The 21,317-nt window shown below is 40.9% G+C and overlaps 1 protein-coding gene across 3 annotated transcripts in view; it reads left to right on the top strand.

Annotated features, from left to right (window-relative positions):
• Nucleotides 1-21,317, top strand: part of PTPN13 (protein tyrosine phosphatase non-receptor type 13) — a 106,968-nt gene that overhangs the window by 39,141 nt on the left and 46,510 nt on the right. For all 3 annotated transcript variants that reach the window (XM_085222530.1, XM_085222531.1, XM_085222529.1), the window contains exons 6-8: nucleotides 820-913; nucleotides 12,460-13,023; nucleotides 21,098-21,193. In XM_085222530.1, coding sequence (XP_085078656.1) covers nucleotides 820-913; nucleotides 12,460-13,023; nucleotides 21,098-21,193 — 754 coding nt within the window. The remainder of the gene's footprint in view (nucleotides 1-819; nucleotides 914-12,459; nucleotides 13,024-21,097; nucleotides 21,194-21,317) is intronic.

Genomic DNA, 21,317 nt, shown 5'->3' with positions numbered 1-21,317 from the left:
TTCTCAGTACTTATTTTCCTTGTGCTCTGTTTATAATTCCAACAAATGCCAAGCAGTATGTTTTTAGTGGAATTATATGCCATTATGGTCTTGGTTTTATTCTGTTTTATCCTGTTGGAACACTTCTATGTCAGAGAGATTATGTAAATGTAAAAAAAACAAGCGTCTAGATGCACAGTACTGTGATTACAAGAAAAGTGTTTGACCTCAGAGTACTCTCATTTAAAAATATCTGTTGTTATTTAATGATTACATAGATTCTTTGTACGTCTAGTTTGGAAGTTTCTGCATGAGGTGATAGGTCTCTGTGTTTGTGTAATAGTCAGCAGAAGCTGTTTATGACTGGCCTCTAGAAGCAGCGCTGAGCCTGAGCTCCACAAAGCACTGGCTGGACTCTGAGGTTATGTCTGTCAGCCTAGTGCTCTTCATCACAGTATCTGATTTCATGGTCCACATTGCTAACTGGGTCTGTTCTGGGATGGAATAAAACAAAGACCTACAAGGCCTTTATCACTAAAGCTATTAAAATAAAGAACCTAACTTTAAATCAGGCCACAAGCTGTAGAACCAACCAGGGAGAAGAATGAGTCATTCACCTTTAGATTCTTAATGCCCCTTTTTGCTTAGCAAATGTTCTCCTTTTCTGCTCATCTTATTTTTGTCAGCAGATGTGAAAAGGGCATCTGAGGTCAGTGTGAGGGACTGATCTGGCTTGGTCAGCCAGTGATGACCATAATGGTCTCAAATGCAATCCTGAAGTACAGTTATGCTGAATCCAGCTGGCTTTTTCCTGACTTTGTGCTGTTGCCTGTTTTGCAGATGGATCAACTTTCTTGCAATGGAGATAAAAAATTGCAGCCAGACAGGAGTCAGGCAATTCGGGAGAGGCTGAGGGGAAAAGGACTGCCCACAGGTAAGTGCCCTGTTTCTGTGAGGATCAGGGCATAGCAGCCCCATGGAATACGAAGTATGCTGGGTAGGTGTTGCAGCCAGTATAACTGAGCAGTGGAGCCATCAGCTTTGAGCCAAGCTTTCCAGACAGGAGGATATGTTGTTCAGATAACTGGTCTTATTGGGACTTGTTGGGAGCATTTTATGTTGCAGCAGCTGGACCACTCTGAGTAACTGTGATGCAGGCAATGCAATGTGATAATCACCTGAGGCCCTCTTACCCAAAAATGCTCAACTGTAAATAGAATATATTGGTACTTGACGTCTCCCAGAAATACTCAATTTCATAAATGCATAGTTTTCAGCCACCATGTATTATCTCTCTGCATATTTACCAGCAGTAAATGCTGATCAAAAGTTATACAAAAGTTAGGTCATTATGCTTGAGCTGCTCTTTTGGTTTTGTGTCGCCAGAAACAGTACAGTATGCAATACTGCATACAGTGCAGGAACAAAAATAATCCATGGAGTTGTCATTGGCAATAGAAACTGCAGAAATTTAATGCAAGTCTGGCTAGTCTTTGCTCTTCTTCTCTTAATTCTTATAAGACAAGCACTGGATCAGGCTTCTTCTTGATACAGAAATGGTATGTCGCTACTTGCTAGCCCTTCCACTACACCATCATGTGTTTAGAAACAGTGTCTAGTACAACTGTCTCCTTGTTTTCTGGCACAGCTGCACTGCACTGACTGCCTCCTCAGAGGTTTGGTATTTTGGTTCTTTATTATTGTCATCTTTCCCAGAGTATTTCTGTAGCAATAAGCAGATCTTGAGGAGTAAGGGACTTAGGATGAACGAATATTGTTGCTTGGATTTGTAAACAATGTCATGCCTTCCTTCTGTGAACTTCTCAAGCCTTTCAGTTCCTTCCCTGGTTCCCAGGGAATTCTTTAAAGGTTGTGCCAGAACCTTACTGTTTTGATTTGTTAAATTAATAATTTGTTCTTTGACCCTATACCACCCCAGTTTCTGGTTTCATTACATTTGTGATTTCTTTACACATCTTTGTACTTCTGAGAGTATGTACTTCTTCCATGTTCCTCACTTTGTACTTTTATTTTGCTTTTCAAGTGGATTCTCATCATCTTAAGTTTAATTAATAACTTGCTATATGTTGTAGTGGAACTTTATGTTAATGCATTACCATTTGTCTACTACCTCAAGACGGGTAGTGTCCATGCTCTTACTTCTACCACTTGTTCTGCTTTTGATCCTGTAATTGTCATAAATTAACTGTTTTGTTAATGGTCAAAATTAATATCTGTTTTCGTTTTGAAGACATAGCAAGATTGATTTTAATCTGTTCTCACTGCGTTGTTGACCTCAATTTTTCTTTCGTTTGTTCAGTAATTCTGAACACTTTTACTCTTCTGCTTTTATTTTTCTTAAGTTCTCTTTTTTAAGTCTGTTTGTGCTTCGAGGTTGGTTTTTTTTCTATTTTGTTCATTACCCATGAGTTTCTGGCTAAGCTTTTTAGCAATTTTAATTTATTTTTTTTTCATCTTCAGAAGTGCTGTTTAACCCACGGTCTTAACTATGAAGGTTTTGTTTAGATTTTACTGAATTGCAGAGATTGGCATTGCATCTCCAGCAGTATCTGCATGGCTTTCTGGCTCACGATCAGGTTGAACAAGGTCTCTTTTAATGTGGAAACATCTTCTGAAAACTGTACCTTTCACTTTCAGAGAGTGTGGACTAGAAGCTCGAACTAGTATATTCTTGTTGCATCTTCTGACCTCTAAAATGGCATGTCAACATTATTCTTCCCTGTTATCCTGGCTCTCTTGAACCACGTAGTATGTATAACTGTGCTTATGAGATAAGTGGGAGGTGATGCTTTTCATTTAATTAATGCAGAATTTGGTGAGTGTCTGGACACTGAAGGGCTGTGGAGCTGGACACTGACCTCTGGGTGCCCACTTCCCTCTGGTTCTATCTGGGATTTCTGCGGTGCTGGGCAGACCAGTTTCCTGTACTGTGTGCATCTGGGAATTCTCTGAATCAGGGAAGAACAACCAAAATTAGGGGTTCTCTGGGGCAGAGATGTCCAATTGAGTTAGCTGCAGTAAATTCAAAACAGGATTTTAAATAGTCAAAGTCAGTATTTGCTTTATGAAATTTTTTTTTTTTTTTTTTTTTTTTTTTTTTTCCCTGAGAACATCACATTGTCTTAACAGACCTAGCTAAACCTAATCTTGACTTAAACACTACTTGGGAAATGAAGTGAACTTGGTAGCCCCCAGTCTGAAGTTGGCTGAATAGTTCTCATCCTCTGTTACCTCTTTCTTTCAAGTTAAGCACAAGTCCTCGCACACTTGCATTACAGGTGGTGTGTGGCACAATGAAAGTTTGTGCATTGCTGTTCAGGTGCAAACATTCGTTTGTTTGCATCCTCCCAAGCCCGATCCTGAAGGTATGGGTTATTAGTACATGATTTTTCCTATTTTTCTCAGTGTGAACAGTCAACTACCAAAAATGTCTTTTAGTGACCGTATGCTTTTAGTGATAATTTGGTGTTTTGCTTCTTTCTCCTCTTCTGCTGGAATTAAAAATATATATATATATATATATATATATATATATATATATATATATATTGTTTTTCGTTGTTTGTGCCTTTATTTTCAGAAAAGGGGATAAACTGAAGTCTGCTGTTCCTTTTTTTTTTTTTTTTTTTTTTATGCTTGACATGTTCTGCTTCCGCCCCCAATCTGTTTTAATTTCTCTGTACCTGCGGAGCTCCGATTACTTTTCTCTTTTGCCTCGATTACTTTTCTATTTTGCCTTAAAGGGCTTAAACCTGTCCTGGTTCCCCCCTGAAACTTTCCAGTGTCTTCTGACTTCAGCCCTGTTCCCCAATGCGTTTTACTGCCATCATCTTAATTGTCTGTATTTCCATCTTAAATCCATGCTTTAATCTCCACTCAGTCCTCAGGGAATATAGAGAGTCAGTACACCACAGAACAAAACTGAACAAAATGTCCACATAAGCAAAGCAGCTGTAGCTATTTTCAGTTCCACTTGGCAGATACACTGAGCTTTGTATTTGAGTGTTAGGAAGGAGACTCAGTAAAAGGGGTCTCTGGGGTTAATGAGCGACAGCTCTCATTGGATTTAGGCCTATTTAGTGCTGGGTTATTTCTTTTTCTGCAGCAGCATTCTGTTTTGCTGGTGCTCATTCTGTCCATATGAATGCAGATCAGCTGCCCTGAGGGTACAGCTATTAGGTTTCTAGAAAATGGAGCTATGGGATGTTGTACTGATCCTACCAACAGCGGTCTCACGGAGTGAGCAGCCACAAGGAGAAGACCAGATTATAGTTTAAGAAAAGCAGTAATGGTACGAGAAAAAGAAACCAAAAACAACTTGGAAAAGTACGGAGACTTTTTTTTTTCCTCTTTATTGACACTGTACAGTTCTGCAATTGTGTGCATTTGAAATAAATGCCTCTTTTCCCAGCTGCAAAATAGCAAACACTTGCAAAAGTAGAAAGCTACTGGATTAGTACGGTTATATTGATTGGATTCTTTCCAGTGAGTCAGAAGTTATGTCCATCATTTTTCTCATAACCGGTCATCAGCTGGATTTTACTCCATTCACCGCTGCTCTCTGGGCCTGGCCATCCAACCTGTTTTGTACCTAGGAAAGAATCTATCTGTGTAAGCCATGGACTGTCAAGCTTCTCCAGGAGAATACCATGGAAGATAGAGTCAAAGGCTATCCTAAAGTCTAGATAGACCACATCCACAGCCTTTCCCTCTTCTACAAGTCAGGTCACCTGGTCATAGAAGGAGGTCAAGGTGACCAAGCAGGACTTGCCCTTCGTGAACCTATGCTGGCTAGACATGATCCCTCATGTCCCACACATGCTCTGCTCTAGGACTTTCCCTGATATCGAGGTCAGTCTGACAGATCTATAGTTCCCTGAATCTTTCTTACTACCCTTCTTGTAAATAGGCACTGCATTAGCAAGTCTCTAGTCATCTGGGGTGGACCAGGACTGCTGATAAATGGTAGAGATGATGGACTGCTTTGACCTGGCACTTTTTTTTGAGCAGTTCTGTATAGCTAAGAAATGCATAAGGTGGATTGAAAATAAAGCTGTGGTCATTTTCCACAGTAAGAAGCTGAGCAGATGTCTTAAATTGGATAGGAGACTTGTCTGATGCTCACTGGAGTGAAATGCTGTTGAGACATTGCTAAATTGTGTTTAGAGAGGCTTGTCAGTGTATGAAATAGCTGTCAGAGAGGGAAAAAAGCAGCATGGAGCAAAAGCATTTATTATAAATTTTAAGACCATCAAAACATTGCTGTGAGCACCTAACTTCAGATTGCTTCTTAGTTGTGCTGTGTTCTTGCTAATGGAGATGGTTTAGCTGAAGAGAGACATGCTCCCAGTTTCAGTTTTTGAAGGGTGGAAACATTACCTTTAAAATTGGTTTTCCATGCCATGGTCATCCAAAATGACCATTTTGCTGGGGCTTTTTCTCTTGGCTTCAAACAAACGTACTGAGATATTTTGTTAATTCACTTCTTGAAATTAGATACCTTGCTGTCCTTACATATACTAAGGTTGGATATTTTCAGTTATTTGCTTCTCTTTACATCTTAAATATGATTATTAATTAGCTTCTTGCTCACATTCTCCCCAGTTAAATTTATTTTCTCTCTCTCTTATGACTCAATTTCTGTGGTTATTTTGGTGAATGAGCTTCATGACAGGGCTGACTGCAGAAGTAATTTATTCTAAATTAATATTACAGAACATTTGTTTAGTTGAGTCCTACTCAGAACACAGTATTTAGGAACTGACTTAGCCAGCAGAAATAAAAATGGTAAAACTTGGTGTGAGTCATCTGAACATAGGAGTTGTTATTAAAGCTTCCTATCCAAAACACAGTAGACCTTGAATGTCTTAAAGAATTTTTTGTGGAAGTTGTTTGATAAAATTTTTTTATGTGATGACAGGGTGTGTAACTTTCAAAGTCTTCCAAATATAAAGCAAGAATTAATTTGCCACCATTCTCTTTTTGCTGAAAACAGTAGCATTCCTCCTTCAAAAGAATGTGTGGTCCATTTAAAACCCAGTTGACATCTCTATTAACTTTTACAGAGGCCTGAGAGCCTGCTTTCCATCTCTGGAAGAGCTGAAATCCTGCACTAGGACAGCATCACTTTGTCTTCTGTTTGTTTACTTACGGGGTCCTAGCTTCTGTTCAGGATTTGTCAACACTAAGGACAGGCCTTGGTAAAGATACTTCATCTTTTCAAGAAATCTAGCTGTAGTTTTTTTTTTGTTTTTGCTTTCCCATCACAGCAAACTTTTGTGTGGACTTGACTTAATGCGGAGTCCATTGCAAGTTAACCTTATGTGTTGTAGGGCTACAAGCCTGCAAAATTCCGACCTTCACCTGTGCCAAAGACTGTGCCACCCGAGTAAGGGATAGAGATGAGTTTAAAAGATCGAGAATGCTTGCCTTATTTCTGCCTTGTAGGAAACTGGAAATATGGAACAAAATTTTAGGTGCTGATTACTGCTTGTTTAAGTAGACTTCGCTTTCTGTGAAGTGCCACAGAAATGATTGGCACTGTAAATCAAATAAAAGATCTTAAGGCCCAATGAGGCTGCTTTTAATTTTAACAACAGATGCCGATGTTTGGTTAGTGCTCTCCAGAATACTTATTGCTTTATAGCTGCCTGGCAAAAACTCCTTGAAAAGAGGAAACTTCCCCTTCTGATTTTGATCCAGGCAAATTGAGTACAGATTAAGTTTTAGTTCCCCATCTTGGTAAAAATGTGGTATATAAAGATTTTATAGTGTTGACCTTCACATGCGAACTGAGACATCTTCGTCATTTTCTTGCTAATTCCAAGCATATGACTTTCACTTATCAAAAAATACTTAATAGAACTTATTCCATTAATATGAAAATCTTTTTTTCTGGCTGTATCTTCATGCACACACCTTTCCCAGCTCCTTGCTATTAGAAAAACTGAACTGAGTGGAAGAATGATTGCAAGAGATCAGTAAAACAAAACAGACTTGATGAAGGTTTTATTTTTATTTTATTTCTTCATTATTTTGCCGTCAGTAAACCAATCCTATCTTTGTCTGGTACATCTGTGCACCCAGCAGTGTTGTGATTGATGGTGGTGAAAATCTTTCAACTGAAGTGTAATGGCTGCTGCGTTAATGAGCTGCTGGGCAGGCAGTGCTGAAAGTGTCATTGGTGGGCAAACACAGACCTCCTGGAACAAAGGGAGAAAAGGATACAAAGATCAGGATGTAAACCAAACTGGAAATGTAAAATACTGCATCAGTGCTGCAGAAAATTGGCTGTAGAACTGAGCTTCCCCTGGGGAATGCAGAAAGGAAAAAGCAGGGTTGCCCTTTGGCCTCGCTGAAAAAGAAGTCAACCCACACATCCAGCTCCATTTCTTCCTTCACAGAGAAGCCATTTTCTCAACAATTAAAAAAAGTTAAAGGAGGAGGTGCAATTTTAGCAGCCAGCCCACAGTCTCATCTGACTCTGTTGTGTTCTTTTGGCTCTTAACTGGCCCCACAAGGGCTGCAGATCCAACCCCTCCACCAGTTGCCCACTCACATCTGAAAGACTGATCACATTGTCTGGGGATAAGGACTTTTCTCTTTTCTGCGCGTGAACAGTGTGGGAGGTGTTTTGTAAACTTGTATAGAACCACTTCCTCTTTTCAGACCTCATGGTCTTGCAGTGATAGTTCACTCTTTCACGCGTATGTAGGCAGCCTCTCTCTTTCTCCCCTCATTCCAGTGTGTGTATGATGTATGCACATACTCGCAATCACTGCTAAAAGGCAGCTAAAAAGGCTTTCTGGTTTTTACAAAAAAAAAGGATGATCAGAATGGGTTTCAACAAATGTGCACTTAATTTATTTTATGTAAATAGATACACTCTGTGTTTGCATTATGACATTTGCACTTGAATCACATTTGATTGATTGTATGTATGATCAAGCTAGCACACAGGTGATTGCAGACAAACTGAATTGGGTTAGGAGCAGATGCAGCTCTCCAGCTCAGGTGAAAATTGCCAAGATTACTGGCAGTTGGAGTGAAGATGGTTTGTAAATAGCACGACTGTCAGGAAAAAGTATGGTTGTGTTTGTAGCTGAAGACATTAAAGGTAGCAGGTCCATAGTCATGTAGAAAATGTAATTTCTGTCTTTTGTACCGGTGTGGAAACTTTTATATTTTGATGCTAGCACCAGAAGGTTGGTGGTTTTTTGTGAACTCTTGGTGATTAATTGCTATTCTTATGGTATGTATTCTCTCACTATATATTATACTTTGGAATAATACAATTAATATAATTACATTTGAATTATTTACAGTAATTATAAATAATTGCACTAATGTAAAATCAAGTAGAAGATAAACACCCACAGGCGATATGAGAAAAATGGAGAACCCAGGTAGTATTCTGAGAGTTTGTTTTAACAGAGAAGTTACTGGGGAAGGGGAAAGCCTGCTTCTTGTTAGGACTTCAATGCTGCAGAATCTTAACTGCTATTGCATTGACCTGTCCCCTTTACTGCAATATGGAGCTCTGTCCTGTTACACTGCTGGGAACTGGAGCACAGAGTAACTCCTGTGTGGTGTCAAGTGAGGTGCTTGATGTCTTTTCCAGAGCCAATAGACTTCAGAGAGGTCTCAAGAGCTTCCATTAGAAAAAGAAGCCATTTCTAAAAGGAAGTTTGTAATGGAAATGTTGCCGGGCATTAGAATTTAAACATGTAGAAGTTTAATTGTGCAGATAGGTTCTTTTTGATGCTTAGTATACAATTTTTCACTGGCAGTCCTTCCTTTTGCCACGTTTCATCATAAAAGCTGAAAATTAAATGCAGTGGGTAAGTTGTATATTGGCGTAATGATTTCGGACTCGTGTATGCTATGCAACTGAGAGTAGATGTTAGAGATGTATTATGTAGGTGCTTTGAAGACTGTGGCATTAAGGAAGCACTAGTGATTCTGGAACTGTACCATTAGTGGAAAGGTAGCGGTAGGGGCCAAGAGCAGAAAGAGATGTACTGCAGTTGTTTAAGACCTCTTGGTACAGGTCACACTGAGTTACTGTGTTGTGCAAGTCCAGAAGAAACAGCAGAAGTTCCACAGTGGTTGGTTTTGTGACTTGGGAAGGTGATAGTACTGCTTGTAGAGAGTACTGCTTGCATATAGGAGGAGTGGGAACAGGGCTATTATAAAAGGAAGAATTAGCTTGATGTGATTGGTATCAGATTTGATAATCCACTTTGTTTTCTGGTTCCTACAGTTGAGTTTATTCTTCACTGAGAAACTTTGTACTCTGATTGTTGTATTGACCATTGCTCAAGGGCAGTAGGCAGCAGGGGTTCTTGGCTGCTGCAAAGTATGGGCATGAAAATACCATATTGCTGTTTTTTTTTGTTTTCACCTTCTGAGAATACCCAACTTTGGACTTTGTACCCTTTGTCCCTTGGTCGTTTCTTCTCCTCTCTCTAAACATGCTTCTCAAACAGCTCATGGTGACATTGTGAAGCCATCTGAGGGGAGCTCAGTGAAATCAGATTATGTTGAGAAGGATGGGTCTTGCACATGTGGGAAGAAGTGCCAAGACTGGTGAAGAGCAAAAGTGGGAATGAGAAGGGAAAGGAAGGAAAGAAGAAAGATGTCCACAAAAATTTTACAGTCTCCAAGGCAAATACTAAGGCATGTCATAGATTTCCTTAGGTGATGTGCTTAACACCACACATTGGGAGCGTCGGTCAGCGTGGAAGCGAGGTGAAGAATGACCTGTAGGCATCACCAGGCTGCGGAGTGGGAGGGCGGTGTGGAAGTAAAGTTTCTCCTCCAGTGTTTCCTGATGGGACAGCTCATGCCCTTTCTCATTACACAATTAGCTGAATCAGTGAGAAAGCTGCAGCAGTGAGTGATTTCCCAGCCATTGCTATTGAGATAGCGTATATGGCCTTCACTTTTCCTCATGAGGGGTTCCCTGTTGGGTGAGTAACGCAAGAAGAAGAAAGTCTGCATTTTCTGAGCCACTGCATAAGTGAGAACAGTTCCTGCTGCACTCAGGCTGAGTTCTGCACTGCCATGGAACTGCAGCAGAGTGTAGAGAGTGCTCCTTCCCAGTTATATTTGTTCACTGCTGGTTTTGCTCATCCACTGCTGCTTCTTGCCTGTGCATAGCAGATCTGATCTTGTTCCTTTTGATTTGCTGTTTTGGTGTGACTCTGAGATCATGAAGCATTTTGCTGTTTTTTCTTTTTGTTCTCATCTCTAATCCGAGATGAGTTAGAATCCTTTTAGGAATGTCTGCTTTTGATGTAGAGGTGCATGATAATGAAGTATGTGTTTGCAAAATGGGTATTGTCACACTGCATTGGATAGATGGTGGGAACATCATTGTGACAGGCTGTTTGCAGAAAGGCCTTACTGTGCCCTTGAATGTGACATGTAATTTACCAGCCTTGGGGGAGGCGCTTGGTCAGAGAGTGGTATAATAGATAATGACATGTTACGAGATTTATCTTACCACAAAGATAAATACTTTGCATTGAGTTTAATGTTAGGACTGTGTTTGTAAAATATGAAGTGATGTGTCCCTTTGTTTTGGAAGATAAATTCATTCTCATTGGCAAACATTTTTTTGTTCTTTTATTGTTTTTATTGTCTGGAATATGTAGGAATTGTAATTATTTACAAGGCACCTTTTGGACAATCAGAACCCTAATGTTTTACTATCAGATGTTTACGTATGGATAAAAGGCAAGGAGCATTTTGGTTTATTTTCTTTAAGCACCTGTCTTCAGCTTATTATCACAGAAACAGAATGTGAAATCGAAGAGCCCCCCATTCAAGTACAGTATCAGAGTCCAGTTGTACAAAGCCAGAAGTTTTTAAAGCATTTCTGAGTGCAGCTACCAATGTCATCCTCTATTCAGTGGAAGTGAGTGCAAAAGGATGACAAATTATAGGATGATCGGCACAGGCTCACTGTGTTAGATTTCTGCTGAGCACAGGAGAGGCAGCTCTGAGGATGGGTCCAGGGCACAGCATATTCATGTATGAGCTCATGGCTGTTTTCTGTTCTGAGGAGGGCTTCAGGGCAGATTTTTGTTAGAAGATGTACATATTAATAACTCATTAGGAAAGGAGCTAGTTCTAGGAAAGGCTGTACATTTCCAGTTGAGTGGGCAGACAGTACTTAGGTGGTCCTGAACAGAACACAGTCCTGTTGGCTTTTCTTGATGAGAGAACCATGAGAAAGCTTAGATTCCATAGTCAGGCAGTGAGTGTTCTGCAAGTTGAAAACATTGGACTTCATAATAATTTTTTGCGATGTGTTTGATCAGTGGTAGCTATGAGTAGACTACTGCAGCAGAGTAGACTACTAAAATGGACGTCAGATTTTTATAATTTTAATAACGCATAAGTATCAAAATATATTAGTTTTCCTTACAGGAAGTAACAGTTGGGCAGTCTCTGATACTGATCTTTTTTTTTTTTTTTTCCTATGAATTGACTCTCTAAACGATTATTATTATTTTATTCTGAGATCAGAAGGTCTTAGCAAGAGCAATAAGCTTTCAGTTCATCTGTAAATATTAAGAAATGTCATTACTGATGCTTGTAATTAGTTTTGTAAAATTAGGTATGTACATTTAGAAAATTTTACATCTGAGATGAATATAAGTGTCAAAACCTTTCAATGACTGTGATATGGTATTCTTCTGAGAAAGCACATTTCTCTGCTAACATTCCAGCTCAGGCAGTTTCTTCTAATCTGAGAACTATTTTGTGGTAAATGAGGAGGAGGAGAGGCAGTGTTCATTATGACAGAACTTGAAGTGTGCAGGCTCACAGAATCATCTTGACCTTGGAAGCTTTGTCAGTTTTTTGTTCTGGAGCATTCAGCGTATTGAGAGACTGTTATCATCAAAACCAGTCATTACAAGAAAAGTTACAGGAAAAGCGGGGATTTTTAAAATACCAAACTACACAGTCATTCTTCCCTTACTACTGATACTACTGTAAGGCATCTGTACATCCGTGGAACAAACCTGGACTTGTTCGGGGGTGATTAAAAATTGCAGGTTGTGTGTTTGGGTGTGAGGGGTGAAAGGAGTCGCTGATTTCAGATTAATCATCACGCAGTACTTCTGGTGCTCATCCAGACTTAAATAGAATTAGTGAGAAATCAAATTCCGATGCATATCTAGTAGTGCTTCTTAGTATTATTGCTGAATTAGGAGAGGCACTAGTTTTCCTTGAGCTCTTCAGAAATAAGATGGAATGTTTCTCAGAGTTGAGGTACTTGGAGTTTTGTCTTTGACTGAGCCAGTCTTTAAGTAGCTATCTCAGTGTTTCACATGACGAAATCAATGTCAAATGCATGCTTAGTGTGTGCTTTCAAGTACATAATGTGTGTTGCACTCCTGCGTACTAAATATAACATGACTTATATGAAGTGTCTCCTTATTCCAGGAAAAGCTTCAGTGGTTGATGCACGTGACGAGCACAAGACTCATTTCTCTCAACAGACAGTGCTTAACAAAGGGCTTAGCAAGTCGATGGGATTTCTGGCAATGAGAGGAACACAAGGCGAGGAAGAATTTTTCCAGGGCATTTCTTCAGATTACAACTCAGGACAGGAAGATTCTTTCTATCCTTACAGATGTAAAACCAATGAGTTTGAAAACAAAAGTCACCTCCATACAGATGCAGCTCCCAAGCGGAAGGTGTGGGCTTCCTCCACAGACTTGCTTTGCACGACCAACAAAGCAGCTGAGAGAGATCATGCTTCAGACTCTCACAGGTACAGTCATCAGTGTGAGACCTTCGCTGTACGGACTTCTACTATGACCAGAAACAAAGAAGCGAGATACTCCGATGGGAGCATAGCACTGGATATCTTTGGACCTCAGAAACTGGACCAAACACGCCATGTGCCCGAGACATCAACTTCCGCAGCAATATCGAGTGCCTTTGACAGGATAAGGGAGAGACAGAAGAAGTTGCAGCTCCTGAGGGAAGCCATGAATGTAGAAGGTTAGTGAACCTTTTAGATGTTCTGAATTATTCCAGTCACTAAACAGAGATTTCTCTTTATGATAAATTTGAGTTCTCTTGTAGCAATTCTTGAAACTGCTGAAATTTTACCTTGGCCTTCTATTTTTAAGTAAAATTTAAGTATTAGAACATTACAATAAAAATGAAAGTGCTTGTGCAGATTACTTTCTCAGTAAAGATAGTTGCTCTCTTTAAGCCAGCTAGTATCAAGTGAAATTAGGAAAAAATAATATTGGCAAGTGATTTCCCTTCAAAGAAAATATTCCTCTCCAGTTATTAGGAATGAATTTATAACCCAGAGAAAAAGATGTGTGTCACCTGGAAATCTCAGGTTTTGCTCTGTGTAGTTCTGGATTATACAGTTGAGCCCATAAATATGTAATTTCTTTCGGGTTTATGTTAAGATTTTTACCTCAGTGAGAATAATTATCAGCAAGTTCCCCTGGTTAATTTAGAGAACATGGGGAGAGGAAAAAAGCTTCTGTGGAAACTTCTGAAAACATCTTCCTGTGGAGCCATATAATGAGAAATTATATTTTGTTTGTTTTGAATATGTGGCTTGATTTTCAGGAGTTATAAATATAGTTCAGCTGAATTGGAACTGAGTGCCAAGTCAGAACCTGGTCTTGATGGGCCAGAAGGTATAATTTATTTATCTAAGGTGTAAGCTGGAAAAGCTGTGTGTTCAGAGCTAGTTGAGTGATTTATTCTAATGTGTACGAAGTCCACACAATTGAATACTCACCTGGCTGTCTTATGGCAGAAATAATGACTATGTGATGTTATTTCTGTCTCATTGTTCTGCTCTGAGATGTAAGGACCTCCTCAGGAACATCTCTATTAAGAAGAAATGATAAAGCCTTTTATCATTGAATAATATAGAGTTGAAGTTGCCAAAATCACTCCTGTCATCATTCCAGGAGAAGCCTATATTGCAGGTTGCATGGGAAGTTGATTCTTTCTCTCCCATGCACATGAGCCTTGTGCTTCCGAGAGAAGGAGTAGTATTGACAAGGCATAGGCAGTTTGAAAACCTGCTGTGATTGATGTAACAATTGTGCAGAAAGGACACATGGAAATTTGTTGTGTCCTCATATTGACATCTTTTAATGAGGGTTACATTATCAAGTGAAGGAATGAATGTAGATGGAAATAGTACTGTAGAGATAACCATTGTTTGTTCAGAATAGAACTTCACCGTCTGTAATTATCTACTGAGATGTCTGATGTGGCAGAGGGGATGTTTGTGGTTTTGGTTCGAGAGTGTGGAATTGAAGGGGACCATATCAAATGTGTGAGTCACCTCAAATGTTTAGAGATAGGCACCTCGCAGAGTGCAAGAGGAGGCCACTCCCTGCATTAGCAAAGATAACCAGCTTTGTTGGTCAAGAGTTCAGCTTTGTGCAGGTTGGTGTTGCACAACAGCAAAACCGAAAGCTCGGCCGAACCCCTTGATGAGTAAGGCTTTCTCATTCTTAGTCAAACAGATTGGTAGATGGCAGAGAATGTAACATGCCTCCCGTGCCTTGACATCCTAGATGGGTAAGATGTGTGAAACTGTGCAATTCATTTGGGGAATGGGTGAGCAAACCAGGAACTGGGGCTCTGCAGTCAGACGAGCTGAGTGACAAATCTCTACAGGGCAGATGGAAGCAGTTACAGTGAGTCACTGCCCATCCTAAGGAATTCACAATCATTGCTTGCTAGAAAAAAGTCTTGGGTACTTTCTCAACAGATAGCTCTTGATAGAGCAGAAAAGAATATTGCAGCCCAGCTCTTGTTTTGTAGTTAGAGTTCCATGTTCTTCTGCTTTATTTTAGATTCTTCATTTTTCTCTACTTAGAAGTTGGGAACCAATATCTGACTGTGAATGTGATATTTTAATTAGACCCAATTAGAAGAGGTATTTTAGGACAAGGAATAGGGGATGGTTTTTCACATAGGAGTTAGAATCATAGAATCACAGAATGGCTTGGATTGGAAGGTTAATACAGCACCACCTTCTATGGTAAATGTTGGAAAGAAGGAAGGAGAAGCAGAACAAGGTGTTCTAACAGATTGGTTGTCAGCAGTGAGGGTTCTGCTCCAGCATGGAGTTGTGGGATGGGCCAGGAGCCATGGGAGCCAGCCTGGGGCTGGGCTCAGCAGTGCAGAGGTTATCTCCCTGTTTTGTGATGTGGTGGGGCCGTTTGCAGTCCAGCTGAACCCAGGTCAAGGTTGCATGTTAGGTGTGAGTAAGGCCTGCCTGCAGCTGTAACTTGTTTTTCAGTTTCTGAACTGTAAAATGGCATTCGACTTGGTAGGCCAGATATAAGTTCCCTCTTCAATCTACATAGGAATTTAAGTGACACGTGGCTTATTTCTCCCTTAACTTATTTTGGGTTGAGCTGGCAAACTGTTTTGTTATTCACAAGGCCTTGAGGAGCTGGCTGTTTTGGAAAAAAAGAATGTTCTCATGCTCAGGCTCCGGTACACCAAGCTTGCACTCAGAGCAGATTTTACAACCTAAATTATAAACTCATGAAAAGTAGTGTTTATAGTGGAAAGAATGACAGAGCTTTAATTACAGCTGTGCTGTAGTGGGATTGTTTGTAGTGAGCTACTGAACATCCAAACTGCACTGTAATCTGCAGCCGGGACGCCTCGGGTGCTGACGAACTGCTGTCTTTGTGTTCTTCCTCTGCATTGTGTTTATTATGTGCTGTATGCTAAGGAAAGTTTGGGACTTTTCTCAGGTGCCAGAAGGTGGGGACGGGAAGAGCAGAGGACTGCTATCTAGTTCAGGGATACAGCAGCCAATTCTGAACACTCAGAGCAGATTCCAAAATCTGCTTTAATCATGCCAAGAAATGGAAGAATAAGTGCTGTGTCTCAGCTATGATTGTTCATTCCTATTTTTGTAACAGAGTTGTGGGGAGCTTAGTTAAAACCGAGCAATTATTGGTACCAAATGAGCTGATTCTGTTGTTCTCTTAAACCCTGGCAGTTTTTGCTTGGCACCGTTGGCGACATCTCTGCTTAGAGAGAAAATACTGTCTTTTACATGAGGGAACAGGGAGCAAGGATTGCCATGTCCTGGTGCAGGGGCACATGGGCTGGCTTGAGAGCAGTGCTACAGGGCTGGCTGTGCAGCAAATAGCAGACAAGAGGAGGAATAGGGGAGGATAACAGAAACTGGATCTAGATGAAGCTTTGGAATGTGACTACAGGGGTGGGGGTGTGGGGGTGGTTTGGGAATATTCCCAAGACTTTGTTAAAAGGTTTTGCAGTTGGAGTCATGTGAGTTCCAGAGCCTCAGTTTGGTTTTATCCCTCTCTCTTTTTACATTTGATTTTTCCTACTGAAAGGAAGATTTTTTCTTCACTTACTGTTGTTTTCTCCATGGAGTCAACAAGAGCAGACAGTAGTGTTCTGTGCCTCCAGAGATCAGCCTTTGCCTCCCAGGTGTATTTTATCTCACCAAGTGTTAATTCCTGTACGGACTCATCTGGACCCCATTTATAAGGCTGTCATGTCATGGCTGTTGTGTTTGGGTTGGGAGCAAGGGGTGGATGTCTGGGGGTACTCCACATGTTCCAGATTTTAAAGACTCCCATAGTTTGAAGCTGCATTTGTGAATGAGGAAAGATGTCTGCAGGTAAGCAGACAGTGCATGCAGATGAGAGACTGGAATTGGGAAGCTGCTGGAGAAGTGGTGAAGTAGGAGATGGGGTTTGGGAGGAGATGGCACAGAAGAGGAACAGCTTCCCTACTAACTCATCTCTGTGAATCCAGTGAAATGCACACTTCTTTCAGCTGGATTGTATTTACTCAATTATTCTGTAGGTGAAGCAGGGGAAATGCGCAGTGATGTTCACAGTGTGCGTGTGGAAGCAAACGGAGGCTCAGCTGACACATATCTTACCATCACTGTGCTGTAGGATGATTTAAATGCAGTGGTGATACGATGAGTTTGTCATGTGGTTGGTATGTCCGGTGTGGACCGAGTTCAGCTTGAACAGTGATCACAGATCACGGTTGTGAAGCTGAAGGGTGGGATAATGAACTGCTTTTACCTAAGGAAAACCTTCAATCATAAATTATACCGGGCCTATGGAAGTTGGGTTTTCATGGAAGAAAATTTATGTTACAGTCTAAAATTCAAGTGTTCTGGCATCAGCCAGCACTGTTTTGTTCTGAACTACATGGCTTATCTTGAGGTATAAAACAGACCTTGTAATCCCATCACTGCTCTGCAGAGTGGCAGGTGTTATCTGCTGTCACATCTGCAGCAGCTTGCACTGTCTGGGAACAGGTTTGGGATTATCTCAGTCTAACAAAACATTTAAGAACAAACAAAAACCAAAACTGACTGTGTTTGTCATACTTTCAGCCAGCGTATGAGAGTGTGTGTGGTGTGCATGCACGCTTCCTCCTGGATGGTGTGATCAAGATCCAGAAAAGAATGGTGGAAGGCACCGAATTCTTGCTGCCCTTCACCCTTCCAGCCCTGGAGATGTGTGGGACTGCAGTTCTACACAACTCTCCTCCTGCCTATCACCCAGATGGTGCCAGACCTTGCATACCAGATGACCATTAGGTTCTCTGGGAGGTCTGAGTGGTGACATGGTTGGTATGCTCAGTACAGCTTTTCTGTTCGGAGTGTAGCAACTGTGTATTAAAAACAAGGGTTGAGACTGCTCCCCTGGAGGAACAGATTTCTTCCCGTGGCTGTTTGTCCAGCTGGATCTTCACTAGGAATTCAGACTGGGTCTCTGTACTCTTCCCACCTGCACCTGTGCTGTTCTGCCTTGCATAAGGTCATTGAAGCTTGATTAGATGGAAAGAAGAAAAAGAAGGGTGAACATGACTCCAACCTATTTGCTAAACCCTTGTGAGGGAAGCACATCCCAGCTCAAAGGACTGTTAATGTATTTTAAATGATACTATAATGAAACTCTCTGCTAACAAAGGCGCATACCACTACAACCCACAGACCATCTAGCACCTTTTCACAAAACTACTCCTTTAACTCTGCCATTGTCTCAGTCCTTTTCCTTCTCTGTACAGCCAGTCATAATTTTGCAATAACATGTATTTGAAAACCAGTGTATCTAATGTGAGTCATGTGCTCGGGATAATGGCATTCCAAGTTGAACGTGGTTCTGATTTCTGTTGCAGTTAGCTGGGACAAGGCTTTCTGTAATGACGTGTCTGGGCTCGCATGCCTTGCCCTGCACAAATACTGTGTTTTGTTATTTCGTGCTAGGTGAGGTTTGTGGGGTTGTGCTCTCCTGCCTCGTGGGGAGGTGGGAAAAATACCACTGCAAACACTGAGTAACACGGCCTGGGTTCTTTGCTCATTCTGCATTGGGTGGTACCTGGTGTTAGCTTTGGTTGTATCACAAGTTTTATATGGATGTTGTAGTCATGGATTCTTAGAATGTATTGAAATTCAGAGGTAGTTTTTATGTTTGTTTCATTGTTTTCATATCTTAGTGGAAAGGAAAATGACTTAGGGTGTTCTGGTAAGAGACTGTCACTGTGTAATGTATAGGAAAAGCTATTGGTAGAATAAGTTTTGCTGCAGTGTGCTTGATGTTTCTAGAAGTTAAATCAATCCTATGCTCTCTCCTTAGGCACCAGGTGTGAAACAGCAAGGTTTGTTAAAAAAAAAGTCCTGGGGAAACCTATGGATTGTGGAGAGAAGTTCTTTATTCCCTTCATTTGCTGTTGTGGATTTCATCTTTCGTCTTCCCACCAACCGGGCTGGAAGCTCATCCTTGTTTTTGTAACTATTGCATGAAGAGCTGAACTTTACCTTGATCCCAGAGTCAGGGCTCGTGACCTTTGGAGGCTAGCCCTTATTTAGAAGGAGTTTGGTTTGGCCATGATCCATGTGTCTTGTCTGAAGTTAAATCTCAGTGTGATGTGTTAGAATTAAAGAGGATGTGCTGAGGAAAGAAGGCAGCATGAGTTATTTGGTGACTTTTTCCAAGCACAGCAGATGTAGTATTGAATCCAGTGCTTGCTGGTCTGCCCTGCACGTCCTGTCTGTGCCCCTAGCAAAGATTTCACGTGGTCAGGATGTGTGCATGTATCTCATCAACAGCTGAGAGCCAGGAGCTGCTGCCAATGAGAGAATGCCCCACAGCAATCAGATCAGAACTCTGACTGCACGCTCCTTGGCTTGGGAGCTCAGCTCTGGGCTCCTGATTTAAAGTTTTACATGGATTTTGTGCAGAACGCCATGTCTCAAAGGAGCGGGCTGGAGAGGCACAGTTTGTGTGTTGTTCAGGAAGCCCAGCTGCTGACTGGGTGGAAAAAAGATCTGCTCAAAATCTCCTGTTGTACTTTGTGCCCTTCCTTTCCTCTTGCATCAAAGCCAGCCAGCAGACTTGCAAAATCAGCAGTCAATAAAACTGCTGGGAAAGAGGAGATCTGTTTTCATTTAAGCGTTTCTGTGCTGTAGCTGCTGTATTGTGGTAGGGTGGATGCTTCATTTGAAGGGGTGGGAGCATTGTAACAAAACACAGCAAAAGGCTCCTTACCGAATTTGACCTTTGTTTCCCTATTTAGTCAAGTAATGGCTAGGTTGATGGTGAATTTCTTTGCATTAAAACCCAGGGTGCTGAAGTAACAGTTGTGAAAGGGAAGGCGATTTTAGTGCTGGGTTTGCATGGCAGAGTGCTTGCCCTGCTGAAATAAAGCTGTTCCTAGTACCCAAACAAGGCATCTTCGCTTGCCAATTGAGCTCAATTTCTTCCTTTCTAAACAGCAGATAACTGGTTTTCCATAAGAACATTTTTGATACTGGAGGTTTTTGCCCCTTTTCCTCATTTCTTTTTCTTTCTTTCTTTCTTTTTTTTTTTTTTCAACTGCTTCATGCCATCCCTAGAAGAAGTAAAGTTGTTCCATTTCACCATTATGTGTGGGTTCTTTGTTAGTTTCATGTGGTTTGGTTTTCTTACTCCACTCTAGAAGGGGGAAGCAAAATTAACTGAATTTGTGTTAGAAAAGAGCTCTGTTTTCTGTTTGTGTTCTGGATAAAACAGAAAAGATGTTTTTGTTATTTCTGTATTATAACCTCATTATTAATAATTCTCTCCCAGAAGATGTATCGCTGGGTTAACATCTCTTCCAGCTGTACTCTGCAGTAACTTCATATCTGCTTCTGCTGCCTGCCCCATTGCTCAGCATTTTGTATTCCAACCTTTCCGTTCTTTGCTGCAGTGCTTTGCATTTGTATCTACAGCTGTTAGAATGTTACCTTTATGTGGTCCTTCTGGAAAGGACAACTGAAGCGATATTCTGAAGGGGTGAACGATGGAGGCTTTTTTGTTGTATTTGTTTCCTGCTTAGAAACACTCTGTGTGGTTGTTCAGTGGCCTGCATGCGAGAATGTTCTGGGAGGTTGTTGCAAATACCGTGGATGGATCCTTTCCACTGCCTCCTTTGCTTCAGTATTTGAAGAATCCACCAATGGGAGCGGTTGAGGCTGTGTTGTTCTGATTTCTCTTCAAATGCAGTTTGTTCTGGTTCAGTAAAAGTCCTGGAGAGACTCATTAATTAATTGTTAAGATATTTTTTTTTGTGGGTGTCAAACATGAGTGAATTATAATTTTCCAGTTCCCGCTTTCTCGCTGTGAGGGTTTTTCCTCTTTCTTAGAGAAGGAACCAGGGGCTGGGCCATGGTTGTCACGTTCCACACATGAAAGGTGTGCACAGACATGTACATCACTTTGGGGTTGGGTGGTAGAGGTCGGTTTTTGTTGTTTCTCTTTGGTTAGTTTTTGGGTTTTAACCATCAGTTTTAACTCGGGAGTAATTCTGAGAGGGAGTTATGAGGAGTGGATCTCCCCAAGCAGCTAGGAGAGGGCCAGCAGCCCCCAGAACCCTGGGCTGTGGAAGCAGCCCTGTGGATTCACTAACCGTGTCCTTGGCTTTCATGCTCCCTAAGCACAGAGAGGCATTTAAAATACTGAGAATAGAGCACATTTCATTGCACTGTGTTTGATTCTACATTAGAACTGTAGTTCTCTTGCTATTCTGATACCCTTATTTCAACTTTCAGAGCCTCTGAGAAGGTACAAATCATACCACAGCGATGTTTACAGTACTTCGAGTGAAAGTCCATCCATTATTTCTTCAGAAGCAGATTTCAGGCAAGGTAAGTTATCTGCTTTAAAAAATAACAAAACAGAAAAATGTGAAGAAAATAGTTTGAAGAAAAACAAAAGAAAAAAGATGAGGGAAGTCTAAATCTGTAGTAGGAGGCTTGGTAATTACCACTA

This window comes from Meleagris gallopavo, chromosome 4 (assembly GCF_905368555.1).
Source record: "Meleagris gallopavo chromosome 4, MGAL_WU_HG_1.1, whole genome shotgun sequence".
Lineage (NCBI taxonomy): Eukaryota > Metazoa > Chordata > Aves > Galliformes > Phasianidae > Meleagris > Meleagris gallopavo.
The sequence above is the reverse complement of the archived record's forward strand: the minus strand, read 5'-3'. Positions and strand labels throughout refer to the sequence as shown.